This window comes from Cyrtonyx montezumae, unplaced genomic scaffold (genome assembly GCF_038088225.1).
Source record: "Cyrtonyx montezumae isolate F1298 unplaced genomic scaffold, pur_monq_1.0 scaffold_10, whole genome shotgun sequence".
In the NCBI taxonomy this organism is placed as follows: Eukaryota; Metazoa; Chordata; class Aves; order Galliformes; family Odontophoridae; genus Cyrtonyx; species Cyrtonyx montezumae.
The window spans coordinates 16144693-16161776 of record NW_027071826.1 but is presented as its reverse complement, the minus strand read 5'-3'; the positions used below and the strand labels follow the sequence as shown (position 1 = coordinate 16161776).

Here is a 17084-nt window from a genome sequence, read left to right as displayed (position 1 = left end):
TGCTACAGCATTGGTGACAAATCTGTAAGCACTTCATCCATGGAAGTACACTGATGGGACTAAAATTGCCAAATGTTTTCCTCATCTGTCAAATGGAGATTGGAGATGCGGATTAATAAAATTAAAACCTTTGAGATTTTCAGTAAGAAGGTGCTATGTTAATGCACTGGCAAATAGTAGTAACTGCTTTCAGAGTTTATAGTGAGAATCATTGTACAGGATGCAAAATTAGAAAACACTTCAGATGAAGCATGGTGATGAGACTAAAGCTGAGGTTACAAAGATGCATTACAAAGTTACAAATTCAGAGAAAATATTTTTACAATATGAACAGTACTTTATTTTTTAAATAGCTATGCAAAAAACAGGTTCTTACGAATTTTTCAGGACATGGGAAGTCAAACAGTTTGACCATGCCAAAATCATCTCCTGTTACAAGGTTGATTCCCGAGTGAGAGACACAGGCACAGTTTACGTCAGCTTTTTCAGCATGTCTGGACCAGATTCCAACTACTTCATCACCTAGAACACTGAAACAGAAGAGAGAGAGATTCTTCTGGAAACTGCAAGAAAAGTAATAAAGTAAGGAAACAGCACTTATTAATGTAATAGGTTTTAGAAAAATGTCGCTCTTACATTTTATTCCTAGATACACAAATCTCATATAAAGTTTATTCTGTAATTAATGTTTACACCATCCTATAGTTGCTTCTGAAATTTATTTAGTGCTGTAATTTCCCATGTACTGTTCCATACAACGCATGTGCATACTTCCAGGAATGCAAAGAAATGAGTACTTTATCACTTGTTAACAGTATGATTTGGGAATTTTTCTGCTATTTTTTTTCTCTCACAGAGCACAATATATTCAAATATTTATTTATTTTTACTTCAGATATACTGAGTTGGGTCAGAAAGCACAAGTTTGTTGTTACAAAGATGTGACAAAAATGGCTAAACCTCAAAGAAATAAAAAGTTAGCACAATGCTTCAGTGCCCTCTGAAAAACTCCTAGTTTTGGTCTGATCTTGCAACAAAATATTCAGAATTACTGCTGATTAATATAAGCTGTATGTGTATTTATTCTCAACTTCTGACTGAGATAGCCAAACAAAAGCAGGCAAGCGGCTCAAAATAAGGCAGAAGAAATGAGAATCCCATAACGTGTAAAATAAATTATTAAACATATAATAAAAATGTTGCATGATACACTTCATTTAATTTCTCAATTAAATGCAATGACTTTAGGGTTTTAAAAAGTACTTTTTGTATAACTTTTGATATGCAAATGTCATTAGGAATTTTAGTATACAGGTATTATTAGTGTAATACTGTGAATAAAACTCAAATCATCAGCCTTCTACTGCACGTACTTCCTTGTAAGCTTATCCCCTAATCGTTATTTTCAAATAAAAAATGCAGTAGTTCAGATAACTTGCACAGCAGAACAAAAAACAAAGTTAGACATGATATATAACAAACAGAAGGGCAAACTTTGGAGAGATCAGTTTTTATCTGTTACCTTGACCAGACAAGCAGCTCTATTTCTACCAATAGAATGTGCTATGTACTTTGTTTTGCCACACGGCGCTCATCTGATAAGCTGCCAGAGCACGGGGGTGCAATAAAGGAAAGTATCTCAATGAAAGGATGAAATACACTTTTAAATAGTAGGTGCTCCTCCCAGAAGTTACAAGTACTGGTGTAAACGTGTGAATCTTTTACCTTGTCCAAGTAGCCCAAGTTATTCTGTCAATCATGGCCTGGTCCACAAGTTGTTTTCCTGAAGGCACTTCATAGACTTGCCTTTTGTAAGACCCAGTAGATACCTTGCAGATGAACAGAGAAGAGTTAACAGGAATTTAAAATACATGGGCTTATTTGAAATAATTCCAAGGGGTTTTGAAAAGCATTTTCTTGAAAGTACCTCTAAAATTAACTTATCTATTAATAAAGCATCTTGCTCTATGAGTTAAAAGTAATCTAAAAATCTGTACAAGTATAATGCAACAGTGATTAAAATGTCTAATCAAGAAAACAGTTGAAACACACCACATTTTGCACATAATGTTCATTCTCATATATATACTGTGTATGCTGTTATGTATGTGTACAGATCATTAAATAATTAACTTGTATCTTTAAAACTGAAATGGTAGGTATTTTACTCAGTGTGGAGAGGTAAAACCACACTTATATAATTTCTCCTCTCAGATGCAAAACAGAAAACAAAGTGTGTCTAATTCATTTTAATGTTAAAAAATGTGTTTAGCCCTGTGGAGGAGAGTTATACCACCATGGCTTTGTTGGTGCTCTGGGAAGGCCAGAACTGAACCCAAGTGTAATGATGCTCAGGAATGTGAAGATCCCCAGTTCCCTGAGGCTTCCTGAATGACAGACTGTATGGACTCCTTGTGTAAGAAGAAGCATCGAGAAAATAAAAGGGCAGAGAAACACATTACAGTGATTTTGAAATATGCTTTTCCTTTCTGTGCTTATTTCTTGCATTTAATATCTAAGATAACTATTTCTGTAATCCTCATACCACTACAATAAAGTAAAAGTCTGGTGGCAGTAACCTCCTACTACTACATTCTATTGCAAGATTTAGTAGCTGTCAAAGGAGAACACATGCACAGCATCTGTCATAAGTACATCTGCTACTCAGTATCTTGAACAATTAATGATTGATACCTGGAGATAACAGCTATCTGCAGAGAAGTCCATCTGGATCACAAAACTTGGGATATCCTTGCAATAGCTGACTCGATTTAGTGTGGGGCCTAATGTCAGATCATAAAAGTCCACTGCATTCTCACTGGAACCGACTGCTAAGTAACGAGAATCTGGGCTAAACCTGAGAGAGAGTTTATGAATACATAAACTTAAAATAGATTGTGAGACAGGTTTGATTTTACAACAGATTTTAACACTTGAGAAGCAAAGGTAACCTTGCATTTCAGGTATCTGCTACCCAGAAGTGGAGGAGGAGGTACTTTTTTTTTTTGGCTACTAGGCAAAATAACTTGTGAAACAAAATTTTTGAGGAATGTATACACATTAGAATGTGGCAATAATTTTGGTAGAGCTGTCGTATATAAGTGAGGGGGGAACATCTTCGAAATAATAGTCTATTCCTAAATTTTTGTTTACTTCCTCCTTCCTCTTTCATTTCAACTAATCTCTAATTCTTGGCAGTATCATTTGAAACTCCCCCTCCCGTAGAGGGCCTGGTTTTTGAGTGCTCATTATTTATTTATTAAGCACATGTAGCTCATCCTTCCTTTTCATTCCAGGTACAAGAATAATCACACCAACTCCATAATGCATGCACTGATTACAGCACTATTAAATGTCTTCGCAATCTTCCTCAGAAAGTACACAAACTGTATTTTTTAAAATCAAAGAATAGAAATGTCAATAGCATACAAATTAATTGCATTTTCTGACCTGATATCTTGAATAGCTGATCTTCTATCTCTTTTTTTCCCCCAAATTTTCAGAGAGGTCACAAGCAAGATAATAAATTCTCCATTTTTCATGCCAATAGCTACCATATCACCTTCTGGGCTGTAACAAACAGTACGAGCTGCGTGCCCTAAGCTGACTTTGTTCAGCATCTTCTGTGAAGGAATAAAAATTCAGAAGAGTAAATGTTTCTATTTGTTCTTATTTTGTAAGTACTTTATGCTTGCAATATCAGATGAATTATTCTCAGAATAGATATAAGCTTTGAGTATGCACTAACCACTATAACTCTAGGATATATATATATATATTTTTTTCAAAACAACTGTTCTTTAACACCTACTTTTTCAGCAATATCCCAGAGTCTTACTGTGCCATCTTCTGCAGCAGAAAGGAAAAAATCTCTGGAAGGATGTGTTGCTAGGCCCCAGATTGGTCCATCCATATGACCATTAATTAGAATGTTACACGCTGCATTTTTCTCTCCAACTTCAATTATTTCAGCATTTCTTGTGCCAACAAGAATTTTTCCCTTGAACAACAGTAAGAAAATTATCTCCAATATAATACATTAACTACTTGTGATTAACTTTAATAAAGATACAAACCAAAGCTATACTTACTTTAAGAAAATCTGCTCAAATCAACTATCAAAGCTAATATACTTTTTAAACTCATCTACGATCTATGGAAGTAGAAAGGAGTTATTTAGCTGGTACCAGATGACTTATTGCTTGCCAGTCAGATATTTGAAATGTGAAAGAAACAGAAATTTTGTTAGTCTAAAATCAAAATACATAACAAACATTTACCTAATTCAGAGTAAGATCCCCTAAAGTGGTTTTTTTTTTCCCTGCCGTTAAGTCAGTTGTAGACATCTTGCAGCAAAACCTTTACTTCCAAATACCAATTAGCAAAGTAAGAGGAAAGAATTTGCCATATTTTTAATGCTACAGATCAACCCACAAGTTAAAAGCTTTGCTGAAAACACATGGTGATTCCTTTACCTTGCCCCTACAAACAGAGCGAACACAGTCAGTTATTTGTCCTGTCTCCAGTCTGAAGGCACGACATCGTTTCAACTCTTGATCCCATAGTTTAACAGCTCCTCCTTCCTTTGACCTATTGTGAAAGCATGAACAACTGTGAGTATAATGGCTGGCACAAAAAAGACAATGAATATATGAAAAAAAATATATAATTTAGTGTAATTTACTGTAATTGATGCATTTAAGTCTGCTGTAAATAATTAAAGTTCCATTAGTTTTTATTGAACAGGTGTTGTTTCTATACTGAGCTTCCTAGCTAAGGAAGAAATACTGATACAAAGTCCTCATTGCACTACATCACAGAACAAGCTGAAAGAGGGGCACTACTAAGCCTAGTTTAAATTAGTAGCTTTTAGGGAATTTTTCTAGTCAAAGGAACAATTAAGTATGTGAACAAAGTGCCATCTTATCATTAGGAGAGACAGCATTTATCAAAAGATGTTTCCTATTTCCCTCAACTACATGTCTTTTACTACATTTGCTGTGAAAAAAAACCCACAAAAGATACAGGAGAAAAATCAGACATGGTTAACTGCATGAGATAACAAACTCAACTGTTAATCATCAAAGCACAATATATTTCTTTAATTTTCAGGAGAGCTGGTATTCCGGTGAAGAACACAGCAGAATCAAAACAGTTTTCAAAAAGGAGTAAAAGTTTTAATGAAAGCAGTATAAATCTGGCATTTCCAGTTGTGCCAGGACATATGTTTGTCTTCAAAGAGAAAATCTCTCCTAGCAGAAAATATAATATTCCATAGTACTGAGAAAACACTCTGACAAAAGACTCCACAAATTTTAATCACAGTTACTTGTATTATAATATTATTATTAGAATAATTGCAATAGAATATAAATTGCTAGAACTGTCAAAGCAATATACTTTTTTTCCCTGGTATTACTGTTTTGACAAATGTTTTATTATCATACTCAAAGAGACTTCATCAAAAGAGGCTTGATGAACTGTAATTAAGAAGGCCAAGGTAGAAGTAAACACGCAATTTTCCTAAATGTAGAATTTGTTTTGTGTAATTTCAATACTTCAGTACACATTCGAAGCTTACGAAGCAGTGGCTTTGGAGGTAGTAGTTACTACTTAGGGATCCTAAGATAACTACTCCCCAAGCTTTGATGTCTCAATCAACTGCTCAATGTTAGAAGGGATTAATCCAAAACTTTTTTAGAGAATACATGTGAGTTCAGGAGAAAAAAAAAGAAAAAGAAAGACGACTCACGGCCTTTCCTTCCCTCCTGTAACAATCAAACCATCTCTCAGTGTGGTGTACATTGTGAAAACTGGTCCATTGTGAGCTTTGGCCACAATTCGTATCAGCACGTGATCTTTCCAAACACAAACGTCTCCACTTATAGTACCTGTAAACGTCAAGTTATTCTGAAAAGAGGAAAAACATACTCAACCACTGATTCTGAGTAAGGCAGGAAGAAAAACATTCAGGAACACAGATCACAACCATTTGCTTTTATGCTAGATTACCCTTTTTATTTATTTTTTTTCTGCTTGTGTAGAGCTACCAACTGTGGAGGAATGGTAAGATACGGGTCAGAATGAGCTGCTGTATGCTTTGTTGAAATCTGATATGTATGGTTTCCTTGTATCCATTAGGGTCTACACTGCAAAAAGAAATGCAGTGATTTTAAAATTCAGCCATAGTGTTAGCTATGTTTTCAGTCTACCATGTGTGCACAAATATTGTTACAGAAGCCAAAAACAGGGAGCACTTTCAACAAAAAGGCAATCTGCACTATTCAGCTATGTGCATTATGATTTTAGTAACCAGCATTTTATGAAGAAAGCAGCCTGATTTAGAATAATGTTACCCATATTTTTTTTATTTCTGCTCCTCATTTTTGGAAGGTAATTCAAACAATTATCTCATATGTTTAAGGCCAATTTCTTAGGATCTAATGTAAACTAACAAGAACTGGTTATTGATCAAAACTGTTTCACTACGTGAAGAATACTTAAATTCAGCATCTCGTACAGGATTTTAGTATTAGTGTAGATTCAGTCAGAACACCTTCCTCGAACTGAGTGGTGTTGGTGTTGTACACTCTTATTTAAAGGAGCAGGGCAGTGGCCTCAAATAAATGAGTAAATTGAAGAGGACTGGAAATGAACTTGGGAGCCGTGTTCAACTTTTGTTTCAGAGCACCTGAACCAGCTCCTTCTGAGACAACATCATTGACAAGCAGTGCCTCCAGGACCGCTCCCTACAGGCAGTATGTAGAACATTCCAGGTTTGGTTTTGTTCAGTTTGCACATCTTTTTACAAAATCCTCAAGAGCTCTGCATCCTCAAAGAAGCTAGTACCACACTCCAGAACATTCAGCACACAGCCCAATTTACATACTAAGGATCCTTCCATAAGAAACTTCACAGAGGTTTCCCAGACTAACTCCTGGGCTGTGAATTTCTAGCACCTATTATTTGAAAGATATCCTTTCAAATAAAGTAGGGCGTCATAACTCTCTTAAATTAGAGGTACCTGAATGCCAGTAGTCTAACAAAAATAAAACCTCTGATCATTTACAGTCCAGAAACCATGGTACAAACTGAGCCCAGACCGAACAGGCAGACCAGCAAGCAAACACATGCAAGAAAAGAGAAGCATCACTTCAAAAGAAAACTGTAGCTATCTGCCCTGCCAAAGATACAAATGTTGCTCATATAAAACAAGTCCTGAAGAGATAAGGATATGGAACTTAGCAATGAGGCCTACATCTCTAAAAACCAAAACGAAGTAGAACAAAACCCTGCAGAGGTCATTTAACACATCCAACAGTGTCCCAGGACAATGCTGCTCTCATGTCATCCATGTGCAGTAATGCATACAGATTATAATACGTTCACACCCACAGTCTATCGCCATCTTCTTTGTATCTGGATTAAATACTGCCATCAATCCAAAGCACCTATGTCTGCTTATTCTTAAAACATAAAACATACAATCTTTTTTCTTTGTATTAGTCAGTATTCGTTCTAAATAAAAAAATAGAAACTCAGTTTAGAGTTTAATAAAACAACCGAAAGAATCATTTGAGGATAGCACAATCTCATTTGAACTGAATAAAAACAGAGAGGAGTCAATAATTTTTTGTATGCATACATTTGAAAATAGTTCAAGGTACGTACAGCTCCAAAAGCTACGGACAGCATCGTCTGCATTCGGGCATCTTCTATGGAACTCAGTAGCCCTTTTTTACTGAGAAGAGCTCTTCCAGCCAGTGTCCAGAACCTCACATGTTTCACTCCCACGGAAACAAATTGTGTATCTGAGTCTGGTCTGAATTCTGCTACAAATATACGCTGGTTATGACCAGCTCGGCTGGCAACTTTGGCACCTGGCAGAAAGAAAATGGACTTAAATTCACTCAGGGAAATACACATCTATGGCAATACTTATTTATTTGTTCATGCTGAAGAATGATGATTCATCCAAGACCACACAGGTCATGAAGAAAAGCAAAATCTGCTTCTAAATTAAAATGAAGCTAAAAATGATTTAGTAAGACCTAGAATTGAGGTGTAACACTTAATGAACGTGCTCTCTACTTGTAACTTTCAATTTCCTCAAGAATGTAAGATAATTAGGATCACAGAACCAAGTAAGCATCTATCTTCTCTTAGATTCCTAGGAATTCTCCAAAATCAGCGAACTATGTACAAACTACAGGAGACTAATGAAAGATTTCTCTGAAAATTTTATCTAAAGATATTTTATTTCTTTCACCACATATGTGAGTAACATATATATTTGACACTGCATCCAGATAGACAAGCTGTGGAGGATCATTTGCACGACTTTGGTACCTCATCTATAAACTTCTGAGAGATACTGGCTGACTAACAGAAATCTCTGAAATGAGTGGAAACAAATCAAGTATAGAGAATCTATTTTAAAGTCTGGGCACAGCTTTGCCAGACAGGAAGCAGATGACCAAATTGCTTTATCCTAAATCCTGACTCACGTAAATTCATTCTGAAAAACTGTAGTATAATGTAATACAGAAATTATATAGCAGCACAGAGGAGCTATACTAGTGTCTTGTTTCAGCAGGGTTCAACTTCTAGAGCATTACTTTAGGTGTAAGGCAAATAATCAGACGTTAGAGAAGAAAATGAACAAATAATTTAATCTGGAAGTAAAAAAGATATTTATAAAGAGTTTTTACCAAGCAGCAAAGAAATTACTTTAAAAAAACAAAATGAGAATAATTAAAGAAAGTAATATTCATCTATTTGTGAACCAGTGAACTATGTTGATCTTAACCCAGCAGCACTATATGAGGTATATTTAGCAGCTGTTAAAACAGACAAGCATGTTTAGTTTACTCTTCTTACAGGGCATAAAGCTCAGCATGAACCACAGCAATCTGCTGACATTTTAATGTTACAGTTATCTTTGCCTCAATCCAATACACTTTGAACAACATAAATGCAGTCTACAAAAAGAATCTGTTTCCTACCTTCCTGCCACTTCCAAATGGTAATGGTATGTTCAGGATCAAGCCCTACAGAGAGCAGCAGCTTGCCAGTGGCACTGAAACTGACTGAGCAAACTCCCTTTGAATGGTAGCACCTCAGTACCGATAATGTCTGTTTGTTCATTGCATCCCACACATGAATAGAAGGAGCTGTAGCTACACAAATATATATAAATAAAAAAAAGTTAATTAGTGTAAATTTTTACATATTTTCTAAGGGGTTTCTTTCTGAAGTAAATTTTTTTCTAATAAGACAAAAAACATATTCTTAACAGATGAAAAGAAAGTAAGAAAACAAAGAAAGGAGATTTTGGCCTCCTCATGGAAACCAATTTCATGCAAACAGGTTCATTAAGCTAAGACTAAAATGTTGTTCTCTTTATATTACTGGAGATATAAATGTTGCTTAAAGAATTATGTGACTTAGAAAGCTCTGCAGAAGCTTATATGAAAGCTGTCTTCTCATTTTTCTTCTACAAATACTCAGCTCAACATGCTAACTTAAGTCTCTACAAACAGTGAGTAGACCATCAGGAACATAATTCCTATGTGGGGCTTTTGGACGACTGATAGATTCTGAGAAATCACTTCTTAGTGCAAGACCAAAATCTCCTTTTCTACAAAATGGCCATATGTCTGAAATGCATGCTCTTGGGAGAACACCAACTGAATAATCAGTTTGCTCACTGAAGTAGAAGAACTACAGTATTTAACTTAGTATTATTTAGACTGTAAGCTCTGCAGTTAGAACCATTTTTCCATACCACTGATGTATGTGATTGTTCCTATTATGATGACAGCTAGTGTTTTTTTCCAAATGTAATGCTGTCTTTGAAGATCTTATAATCCAATTATAGTTTGTAATCTCTGAGAAGCATCCAGGACATCTCCAGAATGGTAAGAACCCATTTGAAACTTCTTTCTTTCTGATCTCAAACAAATCTGCAGACTTAGGACCTTACTGGTTGCTGTCTCAGAATAAGATTCATGGCAAAAAATCTATTTCAGCTCCTGACTATGTGTTTGTAATTAGCTAAATCCAGCCTCTCAAGGACACCCATATAAAGGGAAACTGTGCACTGGGACTTAAGTAAAATTTTAGTCATGTGAAGCCAAGTTTTTGAGCATAATTCCATATCTATTGCAAAATAGCCTTTAGAAAAATCTCTTCATTTCTTCTGTTCCCCACAATTTTCTCCTGTGACATCAACATTCATTTATCAACACTATTTGAGAAATACAACTTTAATTTGCCATTAAAACAGAAAGAGAAAGGTTTGTCAATAACTGCTATGCCTCAAAACAAGCTCCCTGCTGTCCTCACAGAATCTTAAGCTCCTTTAAGTCTACAAACTGTTTTTTCTTTTTTTTCGTCTGAGCACTTCCTCTAGTAACATATGATATTGCCCCTGACCTCCCATATAACCACAACTGATATTTTTTCTAGGTTGGCAGACTTCACCTAGATTTCATAAATAACAACTGAGTGAATTTTTCAGAGCAAGACTTGAAGTGCAGAGAGCATTGGTTTGAGTCTTCCTACTTGACTGTGTTCTTCTGTAAGTCTCTGACCCTACCTTGTGTCCTGTTCACGGAATAATCAAGCTGCTCAACAACTCCTATCTAAAGAGAGATTTCTAAGTTACGCTCTCCTTATTGGAGAAGTTACATAAAGCTACTATGGGCTGACAGGACAAAGAATATCTTCAGTTAAGATTAAACAAATCAATACTGAGACATTATGAAAATTAATATGCCACTCCAGCTTGTGACAAACATCACTGCTTCAAGAACCCATGCATCACTGCAACAAACTAACTAGAAATGTCAAAGTTATTGAGAAGAAGGGTGTCAAATATTCATCAATGAATTTCAAGTGAAATAACTGTATCTTTATACAGAAAGCAGCTAGCAACTTGGATTCCAGACTAATGGTTTATAAAGAAGAAAAAATTTTGGTTTCAGGCAGTGACAACAGAATATACTAATATACACAAGCTCAAAGTTGGACTAGGAAAATAGCAAGTGAGAGAAGGAAAGTCTCCAAGCATTATATACAGAAATACAGATGTTTTTTTACATTAAAAAGCCACACAACCACTGCTTATTGTATACAATTTTCAAGTGCAGGAAAATACCTATATTCTTCCTCCCATTCTTAGAGAAAGCACAATTTGGCATATTTGAAAGATATCAACACACATTAAAAATGCCAGCATACATCTGTTCTTCAAAGAACAATCTTTAGATGCACGTGAATATTGTTTTACTCTCTAGGTAGATGTTAACACGTATTTATGCATCTTTGAAGATGTGTCACAAGACAGTTATGGCTGCCCAACAATGAACCTGGTCACACACGATGGCAATGTATTTTTACGGTTACATTTGAAAAAACACACACTAATAAAAATAGCTCAGTCAAGACTGTCAAACTGTCAAAGACCCAAAATGATACATTAAAAACTGAAACCATTTGAAGCATTTTGGATCAGTGGTAATATGTGCATGACAATCGTACATAAATTTGAACAGTGATTGCTTTATTCACTCAGTCACGTAGGCCTCCTCAATGGAATTTACTTTGAAAATGTGTAATTAAAACTATATCCAATTAAGTATCTAAAACAACTGTTGGTCAGCCCCAACATGCCTATAAAACCTGCAAACATCCAGAGGAACGCTACAGTAGCAGTATGTATTAGAATTCACTAACCACTGCACAATAAGAAGGGAATATGTTACTACAACATAGGTATTGTGTTCTAACATTTTGACTTCTAAGGTCCTAATGTCTACAATTTGCTGATATTGTTGTTTATGTTCAGTGCTAACAGTACAGGGTTTTAATAAACTAAAATGAATTCATGTCATTTATTGCTCTATAAAACTGTAGATGGTTACTAGATAGGCTAACTTCACCTGAAGATGTTAAAATTTTATTTCCCTTACCTGACATATCTGCTGAGTCTCCTGTAATGGAAAAGCAGCAGAAAAATAATTAGATCAGAAATAAGATAAGTGCTAAAGAAAATATATGCCATATTTAGTGTAATCTCTTAACACACACTTTGATGTCATCTCCTTGCATTGCAGCAACATCAATACTGCATTTAGTGTTAAAGATGAAAGATTACTGAAAAATAGTGGCCACATTAGAAATATAAATTAGTAAAGTGAATGTAATTTGATTTTTATTTTGAGTTACAACAGAATTAATTTCATTTTGGTGTATGAGGGCTGCTCTGAAAGTAATGCCTCCTAGTTTATAATGTTGTCCCGTGATATAAGGGGTGGATGTTGGCAGTACAGCAGTAGAGGTTGCATCTTCCCATCTACATTCCATTACGTTTTGTTGCCACGTGACAGATGGCAGCAGAAGGGTAGTGTGGCAGTGGGTGGTGTATCTCAGCAGTGGTGACATGAAAGACAAGCCACATTCCAGACAGCCATGCACAGCTGTCGCACCATGACATGAAGAGTGTCTCTATCAGCTTGTCCACACAAATTGGAAGATTATGTCCAGGGAGCTGAATGTGAACTTCAATGCATTAGAAACAACGGCAGCAACACTGGAATATCACCAAACTTGCACCACAGGTGCATCCCCTGAATGTTCACACAGGAACAGAAAGAGTTCCTTTCCCAAAGTATGCAAGTTTGTCAAAATCTTTTGAACTGGCAAGGCTGAAGGTGACAGTTTTCTGGATAGCATCATTACAGGTGACAAGACACCACTACGAGCCAGAGCCAAAGTAGCAGTTCATAGAGTAGCAATATGGAAATTCCCAAGGAAGAAAAGGTTTAAGTGCAGATTTTCATGAGCATGACATTCAGGCTGTCGTTACTCAAAATGCATAGCTAATGGCAGTAGTTATGTTGAAAAATAGTATTCAGTAGCTGAGAATTTGCTCTATCAAACAGTGTTTGTGCTCTACATACCTGTTGTAGTTTCCATGGAAATAAACAGGAGACATTACTTTAGGAACAACCTACTTCAAGTCTCTCTTTGCCAAACCGTAAATAAAAAAACCCACTGTACATGTTATGATATCTTATGAAATTAAGAACTATATCTGCCATTTGCTGTACTGTGAAGAAGTAATGTTTGAGTCTGACGTGATGTGGCAAATGCTCTCAATGATCTTCTATAGGAGTGGTAAGAAATCAGGATTCTAGGTTCAGGTACTGGGAAATATTACTTAAACTCTATATAAGAGCACCTATAGTTTAGAAATGTTGAAGTTAGTATTTCTGTTAATTTTTGAAGGTTTAAACCATAATAGTGAAGCTGTGTGGACAAGAAGCAGTGGTTTAGAATGTTCTTTGTCAAGTTTCTACTTCTTGATGTCTGTTTGCAATCTAAAAAACAAGTGCTGAAAGATATTTTGATGCCATTCTATTTTTTCAGACTTTTTTTTTCTTACAAAGAATTTTGTAGTTCAATTTTCAAGCATCACCTGCTTCTGATTTATATCCCTTAATCCACATTATGAATGAACTGAAATTGTTCTGGTAGTTGATGTAGAAATGACTATGGAATAAAAAAACATAAAGGAACCTGTGTTTCCTCTTGGGAAAATGAACACTGAAGAAACTGATTCATGCAATGTCTGATTCATGACTTTCAAAATATAACTACATTATTCCCGTATGTTCTACCCTAAGGAATAACATGTAAGCCTGAAGGAGCAAATGAAGTTCTAAGACAATAAAAAGATCTATATTCCTGCAAATATTTATTGCAATCAAACCATAGGTAAAAACTTGCAGACAATTATTTCTGTTGATGTTATTATTATTTCTTTAAATTGATGAGGCAGGAAACTCAAAGAAATTGTTAGTTTAGCTAAGCTATTACTATTATCAGTGAGGCAATTTTAATGAAACACACACTTAAAAATCCAAAAGATGCAGGACAGTTGGTAAGAAACTCTGGCAAAATGACCAGATTTAAACGTGACACTAGGAAAGAAGAAAAAAAAAACAGGAAAAAAAATTTTTTATTAAGCAATATTTTTTTCTGTGTTCTATGCACCAAGGAAAATAATGTATGCTTCAATCTGTCAAAAAACAACTAAAGTCTGAAAACTGTCATCAGGGTCTAGGATTATGAAAGAAATTATATTCACCTGAAAATTTTCAAAATAGGGGTATTAGTTGAGTATGCAAATGCAGGGTGGTGTTTTTTCTTTTTCTTCTGTTTTCTTTCTTTTTTTTTTTTTTTTTTGTGAGCTCATAGATCACAACTGTACTGTTACCAGGAAATTTCACTCTTTTCCCCCAAAATCTAAACTTATCTGTAGGGAAAATTAGGGTTTGTTTTCTGTATAAATTCTTTCAGCTATGTATTATCAAAACACTCAGTAAGTATTATAAAACTCTCTAATTAGACAGCCCTAACATAATGAAACAACTTCTTTAAGTATTCTGGTTTTAATCCTTAAAAAAGAAAAAAGTTTTAGCTTAATTACACCTCTTTGAACAGTATTTCATTATCTGGAAAGTTTAACACGAGCTGATAAATAAATACAGAGTAATATAATGGGGCTTCAGATTTCCTGCCAAATATTTTTTTCATAATACTGCAGACAGAAGATAAGCTTAATCTTTCAAACCTCAATGTTTTTCTTTTATTTATTAAATTACAGCCATACATATGAGAGGACAGGTAACTGAGTAACACTCATACAAACGGAGATAGCATAATCAAATACTTCTGTGATTTATCATGAACTCACAAGGCCTAATTGCATGCTTTTACGTTAGTTTCTTTTTACAAAAATACAAACATACCTACTTGGCCAGTTGCCACTATGTTGGTAAACTTGGGGTGCTGATTTACAGTGAGGCACAAAATATCATCATTATGTTCTTGGTAAAAAGACTGAGAACCTAGAATAAAAACATAAAAGAAAATTCAACTTCAATTAAAACGTTTACACACATATAGACATCTTTCATGTTTGAAAACTTCATAATATTTGTTAGAGAAAAGCATTATGGCAGTATTACAATTTGGAGTTTAACCAGGAATCAAAAACCCTGCTTTTTAAATCTTGATTTTAATACATAGTACTCAATAATTCTGAACTATTTTGTAAAGTTTTCTTTGTCAAGTTGCTGAAATATCACAGAAACAAATGGTATTTTTTCTTGTTTTTTAAAGGTCTAAATTACCTCAACTAAATTGCATAAAATGAATGATGTGATGCAGAGGACTAAAAGTAAAACAAACAAATTGAAAAAAAAAATTCAGATTTAGAAAACATTAAATCACACTGTTCAGCAGTTCTAGTTTCTAGGTTAATTTTAGCAGGCAATTTCCAGAAGGCTCACACCAAAATAATCAAATCTTTATTTCCTCCAAAATTCACTACTCAGAAAGATTTACATATAGCTTGCTTATGCAGATATCGTTTATGATCTCCACAGTCTGCATCTTTTGTAACGGTAAATAAAAATATTAGTTTTTCCACTTAAATTTATTAAATTTAAATTTTACTAGCAATTTCATAAGCTCTAGCATGATATGCAAGAAGAAATACTTCTCCTCAAGTGGGTTTTCTCCTACCTGTTGCCACATTATACAAGATCCCAATAGATGCAGTATGATAGATTACATCAGCACCATCATTCAAATAATGCACATTGTTCCGGCAGTCCTTGCCTCGGTACCCGAATACCAACTCCAAAATTAGGTCCTAAGGAAGACATTTAAGTATATTAATCAAAATCTTAGAGCAAATATAAAATTTACAATGTTTTTTAGGATTTTATTTTTCAAATGCGTCCTTTTGTAGTAATGGAAAAAGAGATGAATGATATCTGAAACCAAGAGAAACTGAGGTCTTTCTGTTTTGCCAGATTACAAACACTGGTCCACAACTTAGTAGTTCTAGTTTCCAATTAAGAATGCTGAAGTACCATCTAAAACTTCTAGAACACCGATGGCAGAAGGACATTCTGTATTCTAAAACAAATATTTTGTTTCAAGTTGTAGAAAATATTCCACTTGACATGAAGAATTGCATTTTTCATAGTTAGGTGAGGTTTCCATTTCCAATTTACCAAAAGGGAGTTTTTGCATTGGCTATGCACAAGAAAGAACAGGTGCTGGAGCCAAAAGCATCATGAATATCTTTATTTTTTTTATATGTATTATTTATTTATGTATTTATTTTTTAAACACAACTGTTAACAATAATAAACAAGTACCTAATGAAGACATAGTGCTTTATACATATTGCATGTAAAAAAGAACTGTGTGCTTTTTTCTTACCTCTATAGGTCTCTTTTTTTTCCCAACGTTATTTGTTTGAAGTTTCTCAGGCTGTGGCAATGCCCTACTAACAGGTGGTCTGAAATAAAGAACTGTGAATAAGAGAAGGCTGTCCGTCACCCATTCCATACTAACACAGTAACTTCTAACCTGCTACTGCATAAGGAAAACAACTAGCATCACCCTGCTTAACTGATAATTGTGTACATCTTTAAAAGAAATTATTCTGCCAACGTAAAATAAAACATCTGATTTCAGAAATGTTGAATGTACTATGTTGCCGACAATTCTTCCAACAACCCATGAGGTTAATGCAAAAACTGATGCAAGTGATGGCTTTTTAACTGCATATTCTTAAAGTACTTCCATCTTCCCCACACCTGTCTAATCTAAATACCTGACATCATCATCTCTTTTTCCCCGCAATCCTTCAGTAGGCTCTAACTTTTCTTATTATAGTAATTCATAAAAAACTCCAGGTACACCTGCCCATTCGTTCTTATCAACAAATAATAGAAAGACCCTTGAGAGGATCAATTCATTAAAAAATGAAATCTAAAGATAGATTCAGAGAAATTCAGATTATTTGAGCCAGAAGGCCGTGTGAGAAACTGATATCATAAATAAAGCAACACATCAGCTCTCTTCAATAGTCCCTTTTTAGTGTGAATTTATCCTTTAATTCCATCTTTGTTCAAGCAATGACTTTGACGCAATTAAGCACCATACATTTGCTAACAACAATGATGGTTTCTTAATGCACCATTTTGAACTAAAAA

General features: G+C 34.7%; 1 protein-coding gene across 2 annotated transcripts in view; it reads right to left on the bottom strand.

The window, feature by feature from the left end:
* EML5 (EMAP like 5) overlaps positions 1-17084 on the bottom strand; it is a 91223-nt gene that overhangs the window by 1257 nt on the left and 72882 nt on the right. Inside the window, exons 28-40 of one of the 2 annotated variants that reach the window (XM_065751430.1) lie at positions 16306-16384; positions 15598-15727; positions 14820-14918; positions 11976-11996; positions 9006-9179; positions 7672-7880; positions 5753-5910; positions 4476-4590; positions 3812-4000; positions 3451-3623; positions 2695-2857; positions 1726-1829; positions 377-530 (exon numbers count right to left, since the gene is read on the bottom strand). In XM_065751430.1, the coding sequence (XP_065607502.1) occupies positions 377-530; positions 1726-1829; positions 2695-2857; positions 3451-3623; positions 3812-4000; positions 4476-4590; positions 5753-5910; positions 7672-7880; positions 9006-9179; positions 11976-11996; positions 14820-14918; positions 15598-15727; positions 16306-16384 (1768 nt within the window). The remainder of the gene's footprint in view (positions 1-376; positions 531-1725; positions 1830-2694; positions 2858-3450; positions 3624-3811; positions 4001-4475; positions 4591-5752; positions 5911-7671; positions 7881-9005; positions 9180-11975; positions 11997-14819; positions 14919-15597; positions 15728-16305; positions 16385-17084) is intronic. The other variant, XM_065751436.1, reaches the window with a different exon arrangement.